At 39.1% G+C, this 19305-nt stretch overlaps 1 protein-coding gene across 1 annotated transcript; it reads left to right on the top strand.

The window, feature by feature from the left end:
* The first annotated feature begins 1215 nt into the window (after positions 1 to 1215).
* LOC108884407 (cholecystokinin receptor) lies at positions 1216 to 19028 on the top strand. Its single transcript, XM_018678266.2, has 5 exons — positions 1216 to 1521; positions 9164 to 9415; positions 13145 to 13406; positions 14742 to 14869; positions 17284 to 19028. The coding sequence occupies exons 1-5, from the start codon at positions 1356 to 1358 to the stop codon at positions 17823 to 17825; spliced, it is 1350 nt and encodes a 449-aa protein (XP_018533782.2). The 5' UTR covers positions 1216 to 1355; the 3' UTR covers positions 17826 to 19028.
* Positions 19029 to 19305: the final 277 nt, after the last annotated feature.

The following is a 19305-nucleotide window of genomic DNA, read 5'->3' as shown; positions in this document are numbered from 1 at the left end:
AAAAAAATTGGTTTAGATTATTGTTGTGGACATGGTTTGAAGGAACTAACCCTGACTATTGGTAGGAAATAGATGCTCTCATTACATGGAAGGTCCCACATCATCCATAAAATATTGCAGCATGATAAAAATACAAAATGAGAATTTGGAACATTTTAATATCATCTTTTATATTTCTCCTGGAGGATGGGTTAATGGGGTAATGATGATGATTCTGATGAAGGATAACTTTCTTAGAGTGACTTATTCCACTATATGCTTATGTTCTTGCAAAGAACTGGTAGAGGAATGCAACATGGATTAACATATGCTGCAGACCAGAACCTCCCTCATGAACTCAGAGCTCCGTAACAACTTGGTGATATGTCACCCAGCTGGCAAAGACAGGAAGTGCACACACACGCCACATGAGGGAGGCAGTGTGCATCTAAAAACACTTCAGGTGCTTTTACTTATGAGGGCATCAGATCATCAAAGCTTGAATGAGGTGGCAACGTTCCTGCATCTAATTTATTTTACGGAAAAAAACTGCTTTAACATACTGTACTCTACAAAGAAAAATGATGTGGACAAGTGGAAGTGTGAATGAAAAAATAATCATAATGTCACAGTGACACAATGCATCATAAATTCTCAATTCTCCTTCAGTTTTATAACATATTGTAACAATATATTGTAAAACCAAGGCATGAACTTATCATTTGTCAACATAGTGTTACTGATCTTAATACTTCCTACTCCTCAATTACTTTTAACCCCATATTGCCATCGATTTCTTCTTTAAGAAACCGATGACCTTCCATTGTGAATAATTTATTGTATGGTTGTTTCAACCTATCCAAATAACCACAAAGGACAAAATAAACATGTTTCATCCAGGTAAAATGTTAATTAATTTGCCCAGCACTGGTGGCAGTTGTACACAAACACACCACTGTCCGTTTTTTCCACCTCTCACACACATATACACGCACACCACCCACCCTATATGACTTTAGTCCACCGCCCCACTCAGTACTCACTCGCTCCCTCCATGCGGTTCACTTGGTAAAGCGCGCCGCGCTCCTCCATCTCTTCTAGTGCGCACCGGTCCTTGATTAATCTGTGACTGATGCCGAGTGAGACGCATCTACAGTAAAATCGCTGTGGAAAAATACGAAAAAGTAAAGTACTGTTTTTGTTTTGTCTTTTCTTTGTAGTTTGGGCAGCCGATAACTTACCTCATTCTGCAGGCCAAGTGAGATGGACTATGGATGCAGAGTCTGGTTGTTTTACCACTTCAGCGGCTCAGTCGAAAATTGACAGAAGATCTGATTTGAACTTTTTATAACTCTAGAGAGTACTGAGTCAAAATCATGGACCTTTACACGCAAAATGAGACATCCACTGCCATCCCGAAGTGCGTCGGAGCGCAGGCTGACGTGCTCCACAACGGAACCGGTAACGAGAGCTTGGAGGCATCAAACATCACCTGCGGCAACGCCTTCACACTCCTCATACCTCGGCGTGTGAGGCAGAGAGGTGAGCGAACACACCGAAAACTCAATATTTGTTACATAGAGGTTAATTGAAGGTGCAACCTCAATTAACCTGTATCGTGTAGTTTTAATTGTGTTTCTCTAATTGTGTGTGACATTCGCCGCGTGAATTGGTTTAACTGACATCCAGCCGGAGATCAAAATGAAGCAATACTGCAAGAAAATTAACTGTGACCTCCCTTTAAAATATCAGATTTCGGCTTAATGTTAGGCTGTCAGATATAATAAGAATCTGTGGAGCTTTATTGTTTTTATTTAAAAACTGAACTTTAAAATACAGTTCACACAAACCTTTAATCAAAACTGGAGGCCTACAGTGAATAACTTTGAATGAAGACCATGAACTAACTGGTAAAACAACCCTGTAAGTCAATAAATCATCTTTGCAATCTGTGTAGAATAGGCTTTAGTAAATCACTGGGTTCACTTGGGTTCTATTTTTGGTTTATTTAAAGGGGAAATCAATGGTTACAGTTGAAGTTACAGTGAAATATGAATCAGATAGACAGAGGGAAAGAGAGAGAGTCACAGCTCTGGCCAAGCAGGGGATTTATTCATAAAAACCCAACCGGGTGGCTTCATATATGGATTGTGCCTCATGCTGCTGTGTTCTGCTTTTTCAGTACTTTCAAGGCATTTCTACTTTATTGAAAGTGAGGGTCTAATAATAGCGGCTTGTGTATGTTAAACAGGTCCTCAAACCCCCCTCGAGGCAAATTTTGAGCAATATTGATTAAAAACGACTTGATTTGACCCTGTGAACAAGAGATAACAGCATCATCGCAATTTCCACTCAGCCTTTCCTCCACCTGCTACTTTATCAATCAACACTTGCTGTTTTCATCCGTAACAATTGCTTTTCAGCATTTCCATGTGTTGATTAGGTGTGTGTGTGTGTGTGTGTGTGTGTGTGTGTGTGTTTGCTATTTGCAGAGATTGAGCGCTTTCATTGTGCTGGTGGTTGCTGACAGGTCAACATCATAAGTGAGAGATATGAGTTTCCAACTGTTGATTCTCACTGTATTATATTCTGAATGATTTCATTCAACCTCTGTTATTCACACTTTTACCTAAAATCTTCTACACTTGCCAGTTGATGAATAATTTTGAGCACTCAGGCATAAGTATGACTCATTACACTGAGCTAAATCAGTATTGAAAATCACAAACAAACCACGGACACATCTGATAAGTACAGATGTCTGGTGAGAACCGCAGCAGCACAGTTAAGGTGGGGGTTTAATCCATTTTAATGCTGCACTATTAAGTTATTTCACACTCACCCTGTGTCACTCAAAGATTATCACCTCTTTCCAGTCCCTGCCTTGTTTCTCTCCATTTTGCATTCCCGCTGTATCTTCAGACAGGACCTCACAACGATCTAAATTTATCATCCAAGGAGAAAAAAATGATGATGTGTGACCCTTAATAGCTGCTGTCACCATCATTACTCACTCCATCACTCCTGAAATCGATTGTTTCTCCACCGCATTCGCTCTTTCTTCACCATCTAGTCTAGTCTGTCTATCATACTGCCGCTCTGAGTTTATGGAGGAGATTGAGTTGTGTCACAGTCAGGTTCCCACTCTGTTGCTCATTTTTCATTGTAACGGGCACATCAAATCATATGTCATGGACTACGTCAAATTCACATTTTTTCTAATTAGTGAAATAATGTGTTCATACCCATACTATTGGTGCTAGTTGCTACTGTGGCAGAAAACGTGTGCAGCTTTGAGAGACATTTCCCAGACAGGGCAAGTCAAACACAATCCTTTTTAAATCTATTGGGAGTATGTTCCCCATTTTCATGCGAATGCAGCTCTAAATCGCTGGGGTACCTTTTTAGTGCAGGTAAAGTGAAGAAAATCTTCACCCACCACTGAGGGAAAACATCTTGCTCAGCCAGACAACAGCAAAATGTTTTCACATTGAATGCAGCTCAGGTGTTGTCTCTGATTTGGAACAATAACCTGCAGACTCCTGCTGTAGGCTTGATATCATACAGATGCCTGTCGCGCATTTCTTACAGCTCAAGACACAGGTGAATAATGATGTATTTATAGAGTCAATAAAAATGTTATGTTGAGGATATTGGCTGATTGCAGTGCAATTTATCACACACCAGTGGGAGATCATTACTTGGAGATGATGATAACTTAAGCAGAAGAGGGGTTAGCAGTCACTGCCAGGAACAAACCACCATTTTCAATCTGTGAACACAAAGCAGTTTATTCCTGACAAAAGGCATTTAAACAAACAAAACAAACAAACTCCCCTGCTTTTCATTTCCCTCTCCCACCACTTCTCTCAGTGCTCCACCTCTTCTGTTTCTATGTATTTCACTATCTCCATCGCTCACACTGTCTCCTCTCACTCTGCCCGTTGAGAGCAGAGGTGTTTAATACATGCCTCCACTGTGTGCCAAGCAACCAGCACGTCGTTTTGTATTCTGACCGCCGTGACCAGAGGCGCTGCAGCTCATGTGTTGTCGTCTGTCAGTCAGTGGATAGTGCTTTCGTTCATTGCCTCCATCAACTGTTCCAGGGTGCAGTTGGCTTAGTAACAACGCTTAGATGACATTTACCATGCCGGATTAGCCACTAGCTGTGACATTTACCAATACCTTGGTCTTACAGCAGAACGGGTTTTTCTCTGATAGCTGCAGCGACACAAGGGCCAGCTGGGACAGAAAGTGACACACACACACACACACACACACACGCTGCATATGTATTAGAGAGTGGGGGAGTGTAATTCATAGTCAATATAATGTCTGATATACTGAGTGAGAGAAACAGATGAAACCTTAAATATTCATGGATGGAATACGAACTTCATTATTAATTCATCCACTATTTTGCTGCATATCTAATAATAGCTTCTGCCACTCCACTTAACTTTGCACTTGAATCACGTTATTGTTAGCAGGGAATCTTTTCACCAGCCTTCCACATCCAACACTTAAATTGCGGGTAAATGATGCGTTAGAACTGAAAAAGTTGCGTTTGCATTTGCACAGTTGAACTAGACTGTGTGAAATGCGTATCGCACGAGGGTGTCTAATATAGCAGATTGTATGTATGTGATGTAACCAAATGCACATACATTTCTGAGGTGGTATGTGCAGGTAATGGACTCTTAAGAGGATATAAATTACATGTACATTGTACTCAGATAATTGCAAGTAGAAAACCTCTGGTAGTTGCAACAAAATAAAATTTTCCCGCAACCTACTCAGCTGCTCTCTGTGCCTCTAGTCTGTAAACAGAGAGCAGACTGTGTTCCAGAGCCAGTGGTCAGATACGGCTGATCGGCACTGCACACACACTCGTGAAACGATCAACCCACACCCCCAGTGCTACAGGCTTCCCTTCTGTCATTTGGCTCTTTAAACTGAAAATAGCACTCTAAATAATTGGTGGAGCTGAGTGCAAAGAGCCCTTGCCAAATGGTCAGTGTTGATTTCTGTAATCACTTAATCTTACCAGCAAAGTTGTAGTAGTAAGCAGTAGCTTCAATGCTGCATCAGTGGAGTATTTTACTGCAACACAACAACTCCAGGATGCTCTTTAAACTTGCATTGAGCCTCTAATTTCATTGCAGCTCAGTCCAGTGTTGTGGGCTGGCAGAAAGAGCAGGGACGATGCAGTGGAAAGGAAAGGGGTGATTAATAATTACCTTGAGGGCTGCCCCTGCACCAGCTGCTCAGCCACTGATATCCTGAACCTCATCACAATTTCAAGGAATGCTTTGATATTTTGGGAAATACCCTGACTGTCTTGCGGAGGTGTGTCTGCATGCAAAATATTAGGCTATAACCAGCAGCCTATTAGCATAGCTTAGCATAAAGCTGTAGAAAAACCAAAGTGTAAAACTAGAAATTTGTGGTTTTTACAGAGGGAAGGGTCTTGGACTCTTTATTGGTCAGGCACATAAACAGTCTGGAGGCTTGTTGTCACAGTGAAAAGAACCAACACTGCATGCAGATATGAATGTAAAATGAGAATGATATTGGTATTTTCATTTCGACAAGACAGCACATACACCAGCCACAACCAGCAGAGGGTTTTCTTTTCAATATTGTCAGTGTAATTTTGGCAAGTCTGATCAGTCTATGTATCTTGTCTAGAGGGTCTTCAAATAGGAGATATATCTGGCAGTTGTGTGTCACAAATGGTGATACACTAGCTCAACGCTGTGGGAGGAATATTTATTATACAGCATCCAAAAGTTACAGTTAGTCAAGTCAAGTCAAGTCAAATTTTATTTATATAGCGCCAATTCACAACAGAAGTTATCTCAACTAGCTGGTAAGCAAAGTGGAGCATTCAGCAGCTAGAGAGTCACATACTTTCATCAGGAGCTGGTGGAGACCAAATACAGAGCTAAAAGAGAGTGAATGTTGGACTCAAATTCATCATGCGGTCAAAAACACAACTCTAAATGTTGTTCCGTAACTGCTGGATGTGTAAATTAGCAACTTTTTACTAACATGTTCACCATTTCAACTTGTTGTATTCATTTCCTTTGCCCCAAAATCAGTGCAAGTTTAAGAAACATCCCTCCCTGTTTTACAGTTGCAAACACTATATAAGCCTGTGGAGAAACTGCAGACCTGTCTGTGTGTATCAGACCAACTGTACAGCTCTGTCAAGCAGAAAACATTCTGTTCATCCCCAGGGCTGTAAACCAACAATATTAATTTCAGGATTGTCTTGCAGTTTCATGCATTAGTTTGAATCATCCAAGTGAGGCTGTGGAACAGAAGACTACAGTGTTTTTATGTAGCAGAAATATTAATCTATTCCGCATATTGGCCAGTGAGCGCAGGTAAAGCACTGCTGAGTAAGGTAATTGATTTGAATGCTTCTGCCCTGTACTTGTAAGCATTAGTAGCTACTGGAAGTTTTGGCCTGAAGGACAGAGTAAATGTGCTGAGGGAGTTATCAATGTTTCCCACACAGCCAATGAGCATACTGGAGGGCTAATTGGCTTCGATTAGGCAGAAGCCAGCATAACATATTTCATTTGGCAAGAGAGAGAGAGAGAGAGACAGTAATAAAGGAGAGAGTGTTGGTTGTTCTTTCATACCAATCATCTGTCTGCACATTTTCATTACACTCATGCAGATGTATGTGCACACTCATGCACACGCAAGCACAAAATTAAACACTTTCAGTTGCTGCTTTTTGCAAGCCTGTTCTTGTGAAGAATCCCTGATGTCCTGTCAGCAGAACAGCATCCAGCATATTAGAGGCTACTGCTTTTTATTTGTATAGGAGTGTGTGCGACAGATGGTGAAGCTACGTCATTAGATGGGAAGAGTGTATGTATATGAGAATCTGTGTATCTGAGAGTGAGATGAGAGAGACTGACTTACTGACGTTTGCTGACCAAGCTGAGCCTGAATGCATCTCTAAGCCTGTAAGCGATACAAAAACATTTCAGAGCGGCAGGGTGGAGAAAAGAGTATTTTATCAGTTAAGAGACATGCCATCATCATAGTTTCATACACGAATCCTGTGTTCGATGTCACTCTTTCACCTCATGACAGCTCTTGTGCAGCAGATTTTTACTGCTTACTCAGATTATGTACCCTAGCCAGTTGTGCACATTTCACATATTTACATCCAAGGCAGATTACTGTAAATCAATATGAGTCACTTTCAGGATTACTTTAAACAGATCTGACACAGCCTGAGTGGGATATGGCTATTGTATTTTTTTTTTTTTTTTGCTCTTAATGCATTTGTGATGTTCAGAGTCAATATTGTGTGATCCTTTAAGAATAACCTTGAGGATATTGATCAGCTGGAAAACATTAATCAAATATATATATATAGTGTAATTACCCTCTGATTCTTATGAAATAAAATATTCAGATGGCCTGTGGCAAAAAAAAACTTTAGTGACGCACAGTTTGAAAAGCTGTTTTTTTCCCTGACATGATGAGAAATGTCATCACGTATGAGTCATATTGCTGCGTGATTTGTTCTTCTTCTTGTTTTTTTTTAAAAGCTTTCTACTTTTAATTGAGAATAGATGGAGAGGAAATTGGTAGGAAAATAAATCTAAAGAAGGCAAACTGCAGAATGGAAAAGTAAATGTCACGACGGGAGTGAAAGATGAAAATATGAGGTGAAAATAACAGAAATGGTCATGCAGCGAGTGAGAAACAAATAGAAAAAGAAATGTAGAGATAGCAATAATTTCGGCAGGGTGTAGACCTTCTCTAGATGTGTATAATTTACTATTGCCTGAGGAGCTGTTGGTGGTATATTTTCAGGGGATTAAACCTCTGGTGTGTTTGGTAGCACACACCCCCACAACTATGTCAATGAAGTTTGGGCTTATGTGTGTGATGTGATTTGTGTCCTGCAGATGTGGCGCACACGGGTGCCTCTAATCCCCAGGATACAGGCACAGTAGGTAACTCAGTAAAAAGTGTTGTGTCTAAGCAGAGAGTTAGGTGAAGATAAGAGAGAAAGCAGATAACACAGACTTTACAGGATATGATCCAGTGAAGCTGCTAATGGCTGAAGGCACAGACAGGCTTTGGGCTGCAGGCTACTGTATTTTGTACATTACAGTATTCTGTAATGAAGATAGAGGGCTCTATTTGGAGGGTGGAAAATATAAATGTAGGTACTCAAATTTATGTCAGAGAAACTGGTAATGTCAATGAAGGACAGAAATATCAAGCTAATTAATAATAATTGTCAATGGTGGGCTGCCTTTGTATAGCTAAAAGCTAACAGCTACTGATCTGAGCTTGTAACACAGGTAGGTCCTTTTCAAAGACTTTTTCCAAGATATTGCAGCCTCAAGACAGATCAAATAGCAAAATAACAGCATGTGCATACTAAAGGTTAATTAAAGTAAGAAAAAATATATTTCAAAAAATAATTTCAATTCTCTAATATAGTATCAGTACACCATTTATTAGTCTATTAATATGGGTATGTTAATAGCCTGTCCCCCTGGCTTTTATGGAGTTATATTTCAGTTGGTACATGCTATCCACCCTGCGACCCTTACAGATGCAGTATAGATAATGGATGGATGGATGGACGGATGGACATCCTGTCAAGGTATTTTCCAAATAAAGAGCCATTACAGGCCATTTGGGTTCAACTGACACAGGGAACGTTGATGTGTGATGTGTAGTATCTCACAAGCAGCTGATGTAACTGACATTTTATTAGCATAACATCACAGTTTATGTTAATTGAAGTCTAGCATTGCATAATTTTCAGGAAAATTACAGGGCCATTGTAGAGTGTTTTCCTGATCTCGCTATAGTGTGTAACACTGCGATTTCAAATTCTTCCCTTTAGAGACAAAACTAATGGGACAAAAAAAAAAAATTGCTTTTTAAACTTACTCCCCAATTAATACAAGTGTATGTATAACCTCTGCAAAGTCTTGTAAAATTAGCCACACACACAAAGAGATAGTTATGAGAAATAGTCAGTCACAGCACTGTTGACTCCAGGCTGTTAGCATCATTAAAGACAGAATGATCGTATTCATCATGTAAAACAGAACTGATGATCTGGTTCAGTAGGACAAAGATATTCACACTCCAACATCCCCTCTCCTCCTGTCTTTCTCTGTACTAGATGAGGACCACACGCTGCGAATCCTGCTCTACTCGCTCATCTTCTTCCTGAGCGTGTTCGGAAACCTGCTGATCATTGTGGTGCTGACCGTCAATAAGCGCATGCGCACTGTGACCAACACCTTCCTGCTGTCACTCGCCGTCAGTGACCTGATGATGGCAGTCTTCTGCATGCCCTTCACCCTCATCCCCAGCATCCTCAAGGATTTCATCTTTGGAGCTGCCATGTGCAAGATAGTGTCCTACCTCATGGGTAAGAGAGCGGTGATAGGAAAGGGGGAGAGCTTTAATTAAAGTGTCATTCCACAGGATGATTATCATTCTTACATCTAATTATGTTCTGACATTCGCTGATTTATTTAAGACTTTTGGTAAATTTATCAGCAAAAATCATATCACAGGGGCATGTCAGTATTTTAATACATAAGAGACTTTTCAACCACTGTTAGCTGTCTAAACCTTCATTTATTTGTTACAATGAATACAATGCCAGTAGGGAACAGTGTCTTTAAGAGAAACCAGTGATATCCATCAATGGACTGAACCAACCAGTTTTCCGAAGTTGGTATCCTGTATATTGTAGGTCAACTAAGCTGTTTAAAAGGAACAAACACAACAATTTCATGATAATCTTTACATAAAAGGACTGAGGTGCACATGTGGAAAGGACTGATATTAAAACCCTTTTTGATAAACTGCTGCCATATATTGCTTCTGTGCAATGTGGGCGATAATCTTTTTCCTGAGACCTTTGCTTCATAGCAAAAGCTTTTTCAGTTGAATTCGCTGTGAAATGCCATTTGTATCCAGTCTAAGTGAATTTTATGAAGCACAGCCATATTTCAATCCTTTGAGGTGAGCACTGGCAGACTGGGGGTCAGTCGCTTTTTGATGGAGGTTAGAAGTGCGTCTACCAACGGGAATTTCAATTGGTGGAAAAGACATGTTTGGAATAATTTTCAGAAATAAATGTAAGTTCAAGATTATGGTGAAGATACAATAAAATTAAACCCTCCTTAAATGCCTTGAAACTTTAGAGAATGGTGCAAATGTTCATATTTATTTGATTTTTTGAACAGTAACAGACCACAACTATCTGCAAAGAAAAACAAAATTATCATAAATATTTCTTCCATATCTCACAACAATGATCCAGCATCTCATAATTTTAAGAACATATCATTACTTCTTGAATGATTTTTGATATTCACATCCACTCTGTCTGTTATATTATTAGCTCCAGAGTCACAGAAGAAGGCAGGCAGCTAACTGGTAAATTGACTTACATTATAGTGAGCTATAAAGAAACATTTCTAATTAGATTACCTTAATTGATCAAACAGGAAATAATCAACAAATTAATCAGTAATAAAAATAATCACTAGTTACAGTGCTGCTTGCATGTCTTTCTCAACCCAACGGTCGAGACAGATGGCCGCCCGGAGTCTGGTTCTGCTCGAGGTTTCTGCTTCTTAAAAGGAAGTTTTTCCTTGCCACTATTGCTAGAGCTTTCTCATGGTGGGATCTGTTGGGTCCCTCTCTGTAATTATAATAATCTAAAGAGTATGGTCTACACCTGCTCGGCATGAAAAGTGCCCTGAGAATGACTTTTGTTGTGATTCAGTGCTATATAAATAAAATTGAATTGAATTGAATGTTTTAGCAAACACTGCTTCATAGCATTGTTTAAATAAGCAACCTTTTGTTTTCTCCGATAATTTCCATTAACTTGAGCAGCACTTCATTTTGGTTTGTCTTGTAATTATGGAAGCAAGGGATGCATAAAAGAGGAATCCTAAAAATTGAAATACCTCAGCGTCTCCTCGACAGACATTTCCCTACAGCAGGTAAAGATAAAATGTAGTGGCTCAATAAGATGTGACTTTTTCTGTTTTCAATAAATCACTAAGGTATTTAAAGGTCCTATCTGACGACGTATTTTTCTTTGTTTTATTTACTTTTCTCCCCTTGCAGGCTGATGTTGCATCCTTATAGCCTGCCCTGAAACCTCTTAATCTTACAGTCTGATTACCTGTTAATCCCAAATTGCCTTGAGAAAAAACTGACTTCCATCCAATAGAAAATGAAAAGGTGGCTACAACATGGCCACTGGGACTTTGCAGCCCATTATTGTACTACAAAAATAAAACTCCATTTAGCTCAGCACGCATTGATTTATTTCACTTGTTAACCTGAAGAACAATAATGGAATCAAGCAGCAATCAGGAAGTTAACAAGTTCTCTGATCTCCTGTCCACTTCTTTACAAAAAGTATAGATTACTATTAATCAGCTTTCCATCCACAGTCCATTATCATTACCTTTCCCATTTGCGGGAAGTTTATTGATGTGGGTTCTCAATGGAATGCATTTTTCCCTCTGACACTCACTTTAGGTGACTAAGTGGTGATTCTCCGAGTTAGATATTCATGCCTCTAGGTGAGTTCTCTTCCTTGGTGCCATATCCAAATAAAGAGGTGACTCATCCTCAGTATCTACAGTATCTGTCAACCACATACCTGCTTGTTTTTCCTTGTAGTAGTAGTTTTTGTTCATTTTTTAAAAATTCTTTATATAAAGATAAGCTAATCTGCCACTGGCTATGGCTTCATATTTACTGTATAGTCCTTAAATGTTGAACTATTCCTTTAAGTAAAACTACAGTACTGCAATTTAAAAATACTCTATTCAAATTAAATTCCTGTGTTACCCAAGGAAACGTAGTATCAGCAAGACGCACTGAAAGGCTATATGACTTTATGCATAATGGTGACCTTCAGAATTTTATGTGATATTATATATTATATTATTGGATCAATACTGATTGATGCATTAACTGGATGGATGGAGCTAGGCAATGCTACTTTACTGTTGTGTTAAATCTACAACAGTGCATCATATTTTATAAGCTGATAGGTATTGCATGTACAAATTTAACATCCAAAGTAACTGCTGTCAGGAAAATGTAGGGAAGTATGACAGTGCAGTACTTGAGTTAATGCATTTAGTTGCTCTCCACCACTGACTTTTACAACAACTAAAAAGAGAGAGTTAGGAGAATAAAGCTTGTAGAGGAATAGAGTAATTGATATAAAAGAATAAAAAACAAAAATAATGTCCTTGGAAGAAATAAAGGATACTTTAGATGTAATGGATTTTCATGTTCTCCTGCACTCTGAAATGAAAATCACTCACTCATTTATGAGGGGGAATAAAAGTAAACACAGAAATTCAGAGAGGATAAAATGGAGAAGTCAATAAAAAAGAGAATAATTGACATTAAGGACAGAGAAAATAACAACAAATTGATTATTATTGAATAAATATGAAATTTAGAGACAACTAAAACAAGAAAGAAGAGGAACATTGTGTTGCCGCTGAAGAAAGAGCCAGCTGGGAGTTGAATAGAAAAAGTGGATTAAGTAAAGCACACAGCTTGTGAATGAGGGAGAGCCATCAGCATGATGCACTGAGTGAAAGTAGACAAACCCCAGGGAGAGACTGTTGGATGATTAGTCTTTCTTCATAGGTACAGACAACACTGTGCACTGCTGGGCACTGACTCACACATACATAAACGCACACATATACACAGTTTGTATTCTTGCTGAGGACATGGACAAGAGAAGTAAAGAGTAATTTCCCGTCTTGCCCTGTCAGGAGGGAAATGGCAGATTGCATCAATAGCCAAGGCCAACATGATTTCCTCTACCACAAGACTGAGATAACCATCCCCACCTCCTCCTCTCTGCATTATAATCATCTCTAAGCACGTCTCCACAGATCACCACATTTCGTTCTCAGTTGTGATTGCAGATATTACGCGCACATCAACAAACATGTTTTTGTTACTTTTTTATTACGGGTCCAAACTCTGAGCACTGAATGGTAATAACTTTTCATTCAGCAAAATAAAAGATATCTGAGAACAGAGAGTAGCAGGTATGTTTACTTTCTAAATAATCTGTTTTGTTTTCCTTCAGGCATATCGGTGAGCATCTCCACATTCAGCCTGGTTGCCATAGCAATTGAGCGCTACAGCGCCATCTGTAACCCCCTGAAATCACGGGTGTGGCAGACCCGTTCCCATGCCTATCGGGTGATTGCTGCCACATGGGTGCTGGCCTTCATCATCATGGTCCCCTATCCAATCATCAGTCACCTGGAGTCCTTTCAGCGCCCTGACAACACCACAGCGCACCAGTGTCGCCACAAGTGGCCCCTTGCAAAGGCAGAGCAGACCTGGTGAGTGTTTGGGTCTCACAGCTAATTACTAAAAAGTGAAGGAATATTTTTTGTTATCAGGATCCCTCCTTCCAAGATCCTATAAAACATGCACCTTTCTTCTCATCTCATTAACAGATTAAAAAGCACAAAATCAATACAACAAATAGAGATTAATAAGCATATGCAAACCACACACTTGTCCATACACCACAATATCTTCTCTTTAGGCTTTGACTGGATCTATTTCCTGTTCTAATGACAAACCAGCTTATCTTCCATGATGATGAAAAATGTTTCCTGCTGTAACAGGTAATTAACTTTGGTTAAAGGAATTTTCATTTAAAAGTTTAGATACCTGAGCACCCCAACAGTTTGGTAGAGCTGTAATTTTAACTGGAGAAGAAAAGGGCTGTTTTTCTTTTCCTCACTGAGCTTCATCAGTCAAATTTTGAGGGTGTTGGAGCACATAAAATGCAATTTATCATAAAACTTGCAGTGAGGTCATCCATCTTTTTTACTCTCCTGGAGCTTGCCATGTGGACAATGTGCTGTTTTATATCAAATAAACCTCAGATGAACTGTGTCTGAGGGGTGTTTGCGTGCGTGTGTGTGTGTGTGTGTGTGTGTGTGTGTGTGTGTGTGTCTCTGTGTCTGTGTCTGTGTACTTTCAACAAGGCACACTACACTGAAACATCTCATTTACTTCCATGTTTGGACGTGGAGCCTGTTTTTAGCAGCTCTTTCTGTCTGTTGGGTGTTTTCATGGTAATGTACAGATGAAGAGAGCAGACTGATGTTTCAGTGTGTTTTTGTTTTGGACTTTGGGGAAATTTCAGTCACCCATTGTGTATCTGTGTGTATTTGTGCACAGCTGAAATTGATGATTTTGTGTGTGTGTGTGTATTTTAGCACCTTTGTGTTTGATTCTATGTGTGTGCCTTGACTTTAGGCTTGATTATGGTGTTTATAAATCTGTGCATTGGCATCAGATGCATTTTGTACCTCTAATGTATTACCATTACAATTGACTAACAGAGCTAAGCATCATTTTAGCAGAACAAAGAGACATTTTTCAACATTTACAGCTGTTCTGAAGATACTTCTAGACGGAAAGCAATTTCCCTACAAATGGCTATGGCTTTGTTGGTTGCATGATGGGGAAAAAGCATGTTATTTTATATGAAAATATCAAATAATGCAATCAAACAATACTTTGCTCTGTAGTTTTAATGTACAGATAATGGTAACATGAGACACATGACATGTACAACCTGGAGCTAAATGATTGCCCACATACAAAATTATCTGATTACATCAACACCGGGATTTTTACCTCTTTTGTTTCTCTTTTAGGTACATTCTGCTCCTGCTTGTGCTGTTCGCGATCCCAGGGGTGGTGATGATTGTGGCTTACGGACTAATCTCCAGGGAACTTTATAGAGGCATCCGGTTTGAAATGGGCCACAAAAAAGACTCAACTGGTGAGGCCATGTACACAACATGTGGAAAAGATAAAGAGAACAGTTGTGTCAGAGGGCAATGTGACTCACAGACAGCTGTCAATAAAGAATTTTTTAAAAAAAGAAGAAAAGACGAATACAGTCATGAATTAAAGCCACAACAAACACAGAAATGTAAAAAGGTACACAGGTTAATGCCAACATCACTGTTGTCACTGAAATATACCTCAAATATCTGTTAGTACCACCTATACAGAGTAAAACTGTCCTGATGGAGGAAAATTAAACTCACTGTGTAGAGGATGCCACTCCAGAAGTATGAACATAGCTTTCTGTAAGGTTCTGACTTGATACAACAGTCAAAGACCATTTCGTTTTTTTTTACGCTGCATGTATGCATTCACAATTTTTCCTGGTAAGTTTTTGTTTTTCAAATTGAGCAGCAACAGCATAAAACAAGCCAGTGGCCACAAAACTTCCTAATGACCTCGGAAGACTTAGGTAAGACCAGGTAAATACAGCAGTATATTGGCTTGTTATATATATATAAATGTGTTAAGCAGTGTCACTAAATTTGTGTTTTCTAAATAAACAAATGTCATCACACATCACACCATCCAGTCACCTACCAACCAGGCTCTAATGTTACAATTTACTTTATTATTATTATTATTATTATTATTATTATTATTATTATAATCATTGTTGTTGTTGCATGATTTATGTCAATGACGAGGAATTTCATTTTAATCGCAAAAATTTAATTAGTGCTACAATCACTGTAATGTGTGCAGGTTAAGTGAAACATAACCTTTTGTGAGCATATGACAGTGTGCCGGGGATGACAGCAGCATTGAGTGTGTTTGCTGGTGCTTCATTAGAGGATGGAATTGGCTGGCAGCTGCTGGCATGGACATCACCATCTGTTTGATCTCAGAGAGAATGAGGTTGTCCAAAAAAGAGCTTGAGGTAAAAAAATAAATAAATAAAAAATTTTAAAAAAGTAGAAAAATAAAAATAAAAAGCAAACAGAAAATTAGGAGGAAAGGGCTTTCTTAGAGATTTTAAAATAATCTGTTTTTGGTTTAATAATCCACGAATGTTTTATCAAATTCTATATACTCTACAGTGCCATTTACTGTTTGTATTTGCTTGATTTGGGGCTCTCATCCCTGTATTCAGTGTACTTTGCCGTTTCTAGAAGGAGAGCTAAATTAGTACATTTTAACAATAGACATCAATATCCACTGATGGATGAATAATGACTGTGGGTCAGCAAGAACTATCACTTTTCTCCCCATTAAGCTGAGCATGTGCTCTTTAAAGAACAATAGTGTGATTCACTCAAAATGAGCCTTACAAATGGCTGCATGTATCATCACAGAGCTTTGGTGCTGCTCCACTAGAAGGCAATTTTGTAAAATTAAAAAGCAAAACAAAAACTGGAGCCAGTAAGTCTGGCAGGCATGGATGTCATTGCTCAGACGCATGTTCCACACAGTACTGTCCACTCATATATGCCCATGTTGTATCTATAACACAAGGCAGTTTGTTTAAACATTGAGCACTCACTTTATCTGCAAACACTAAACTCTGTATCCTCACTACTTAAAAACCACCTCCTTTTAGAAATTTAACTCCCACTGCCTCCCCTCCCCTTGCCTTGTTGTGATTCTGCACCATATAAATAAGACTGAATTGGTTCAATCCCCGGCTCCTCCAGTCCATGTGCTGAAGTATCCTTGGGCAAGATATTGAATCCCAAATTGCCCTTGACGTCAAAACATCGGTGTGTGATTGTGTGTGCATGTGTTAGAGTGCTCTATACATAGAATGAGGGCTGTATGAATGTGTGTGTTAATAGGTGAATGAGACCAGTAGTGTAAAGTGCTTTGAGTAATCGACATGACTAGAAAAGCACTATATGAGTGCAGACCATTCACATGTACATCCTTCATCTATATTCAGTTTTGTATTAACATGTCAGAGGGTCTGTGAGCTCAGGGACAGTCTGTGTAAATCTTGGTCAATGCCAAATTAAAATATCAACCATTGTTGCAACAAGTGGTTAAAAACTGAGAGCTGTGAGCAAAGAAACTGCTTTAAATGTTCAGTTTACTTAAATGTACTGGAATCTATTCATACAGATAATGTTGGTTTAATGTTGCTATGTTTTAAGATCTCTAGCGCTGGCAGGCATGTTTTCCATCTATAAAAAATATCACCTGCTGTGGAATACAAAAACTACAACTTAATTAGGTTATATGTAATAATATTACATATAACCTAATATGTAGGTTAACAATCTAATATTTAGGTTGACAACCTGCCTGATTCATACAACAAAATTACAGTTTAAATCAAGGACTGCATCATCAGTTCTCAGGATGAGTTAGTTTGAGTTAGACCTCCTCTCTCTCTGCTCTCCCATACAGATGTGAAGAATGGCCTGACTACCACTGTGTCTAGTGGCAGTGATGATGGAGATGGCTGCTACGTTAATTTCGTCCAGCGGCCGCACTCAATGGAGATGTCCACCATGGCTGCATCAGGCAGGTCAATGAAGGCAGAGCGGCCACGTAGCAACACATCTGAGGCCAAACTGGAGGCCAAGAAGCGAGTCATCCGCATGCTGGTGGTCATTGTTTTCCTGTTCTTTGTTTGCTGGATGCCACTTTACTGTGCCAACACCTGGCGGGCTTTTGACGACATCTCTGCCAAACACGCCCTCTCAGGCACCCCCATCGCTTTCATCCATTTGTTGTCCTACACCTCTGCCTGCGTCAACCCAGTCATTTACTGCTTCATGAACACACGTTTCCGCAAAGCTCTGCTTACCACGTTCTTGTGCTGCACCGCACCTTGCCACCGCCGTCGTCGTGGGGGGCTGCGGGACAACGAGGAGGATGTTATGGCAACAGGAGCATCCATGTCCAAGTTCAGTTACACTACAGTCAGCACCATGGGAACCTGCTGAGGCAGATGGATGCAGGCACAGTCGAAGAGAGACAGTTACTACAGCAACACAGCACCGAATATTCTTCGTCTTTAGGACAACTCTGTGCTTATAGGGACTATAAAGTGGAGTGGAAAAACATGCCATGTATAATGTAGCAGTATAGAAGCTTCGCAAATGACTGTGAGTAAAATTATGTAGGGATTATTTAATGTCACCCAGTCTTACAGTGTAAATAGCTCCATAGCTATACTGAAAAAGCACAAAAAACAGCGTAGAACAGTTTTCTCTTGTCACAGTGGACCAAGGCAAATTGTTTGCTTAGATGTTTATGGCAGGGTGTGTGTGTGTGTGGTGCTAGTGTGGCGAGCTGTATGACATGTGAAGGAGACAGTCTTGATAACTTAGTAGTCATGTAGCTATGAAAATAGTGTTTTATATTTTGCTGTCAGTTGTTAATGTTTATCTGTGTTAATGATGGTAATTCAACTGCCTTGTGGTCTAAGTGCCTACTATTAAATACTATGTTAGATTTGTCTCCTGTTGATTTGCCTCATATATTAAGGGGCACTATAATCACAGGCAAATTGTAATCTGAGGAGGTTGGAAGTGGAGTTCAAAGACTTGAAAGATCTTCGAGACAAACTGAAAATGCACCTCAGAAGTTGTGAGTTTCCTCCAGATAAGAACTAATTATTATAATAGGTTGTGTGTTCTACGTGGCTACATGATTCACAGAAGCAGAAAAAAAAAAAAAACTTCAGTGAAATAAGATGTTTACAGTTCATCTGCAGTGCTGATGCCTTGTGTTGTGGTTGTAAACTGTAATGCTAGCCACCTTTGTGTTTTTAGAGATGGATTTTTCTATGTATGCTGCAGTGTTTGTTTGTATTGTGTCCTTGCAGCTGAACATAGTAGCAAATGTGACAAGGGTGACTTGACACTTTGAACTTAATATGTTTCTCTCTCCTATCAGGATCTCTTGTTTGAAGTCAGTAAATTAGCACGATTGACTGATTAGTACCCAGCATTTTGAGGAGAACATCTAGAAACAAACTTGAACTATTTCAACAGACTATTTAATGCCCCCCTAAATTATTATATTCCTGTTAACTTATTAGAAAAACTCCACAACCCTGAGTAAAACAGGAGTAGATTTAATTTTCACAGAGAAAAATAATGAGTTTTTAAAGGATGTATTCCAATACATACTGAATATATCAGACACTTCTTAAGTGCATAAAGTAATATTATTTTTTAAATAAAGATACTACAGCGCTTGAAGTGACCAAACAAGTTACCATATATGGAATACTAATGTCATGCTGTGATAAAGTTCATGGTACAGTATCTGTAGACTGTAGCACATGTCACCTGGCCTTTTTTTTTTTTTTTTTCCTTTTTACATCTTATGAATAGTCTAACTTACCACTCTAAAACTAGAGGCCTTAAGGATAGAAGATTTTTAATAACACTTCATTAAAGCCATTTTTTTTTCAAG

Source organism: Lates calcarifer, linkage group LG1 (genome assembly GCF_001640805.2).
Source record: "Lates calcarifer isolate ASB-BC8 linkage group LG1, TLL_Latcal_v3, whole genome shotgun sequence".
NCBI classification, from domain to species: Eukaryota; Metazoa; Chordata; class Actinopteri; family Centropomidae; genus Lates; species Lates calcarifer.
Note: the sequence above shows the minus strand (reverse complement) of the source record. Positions and strands in the feature narration are given on the sequence as shown.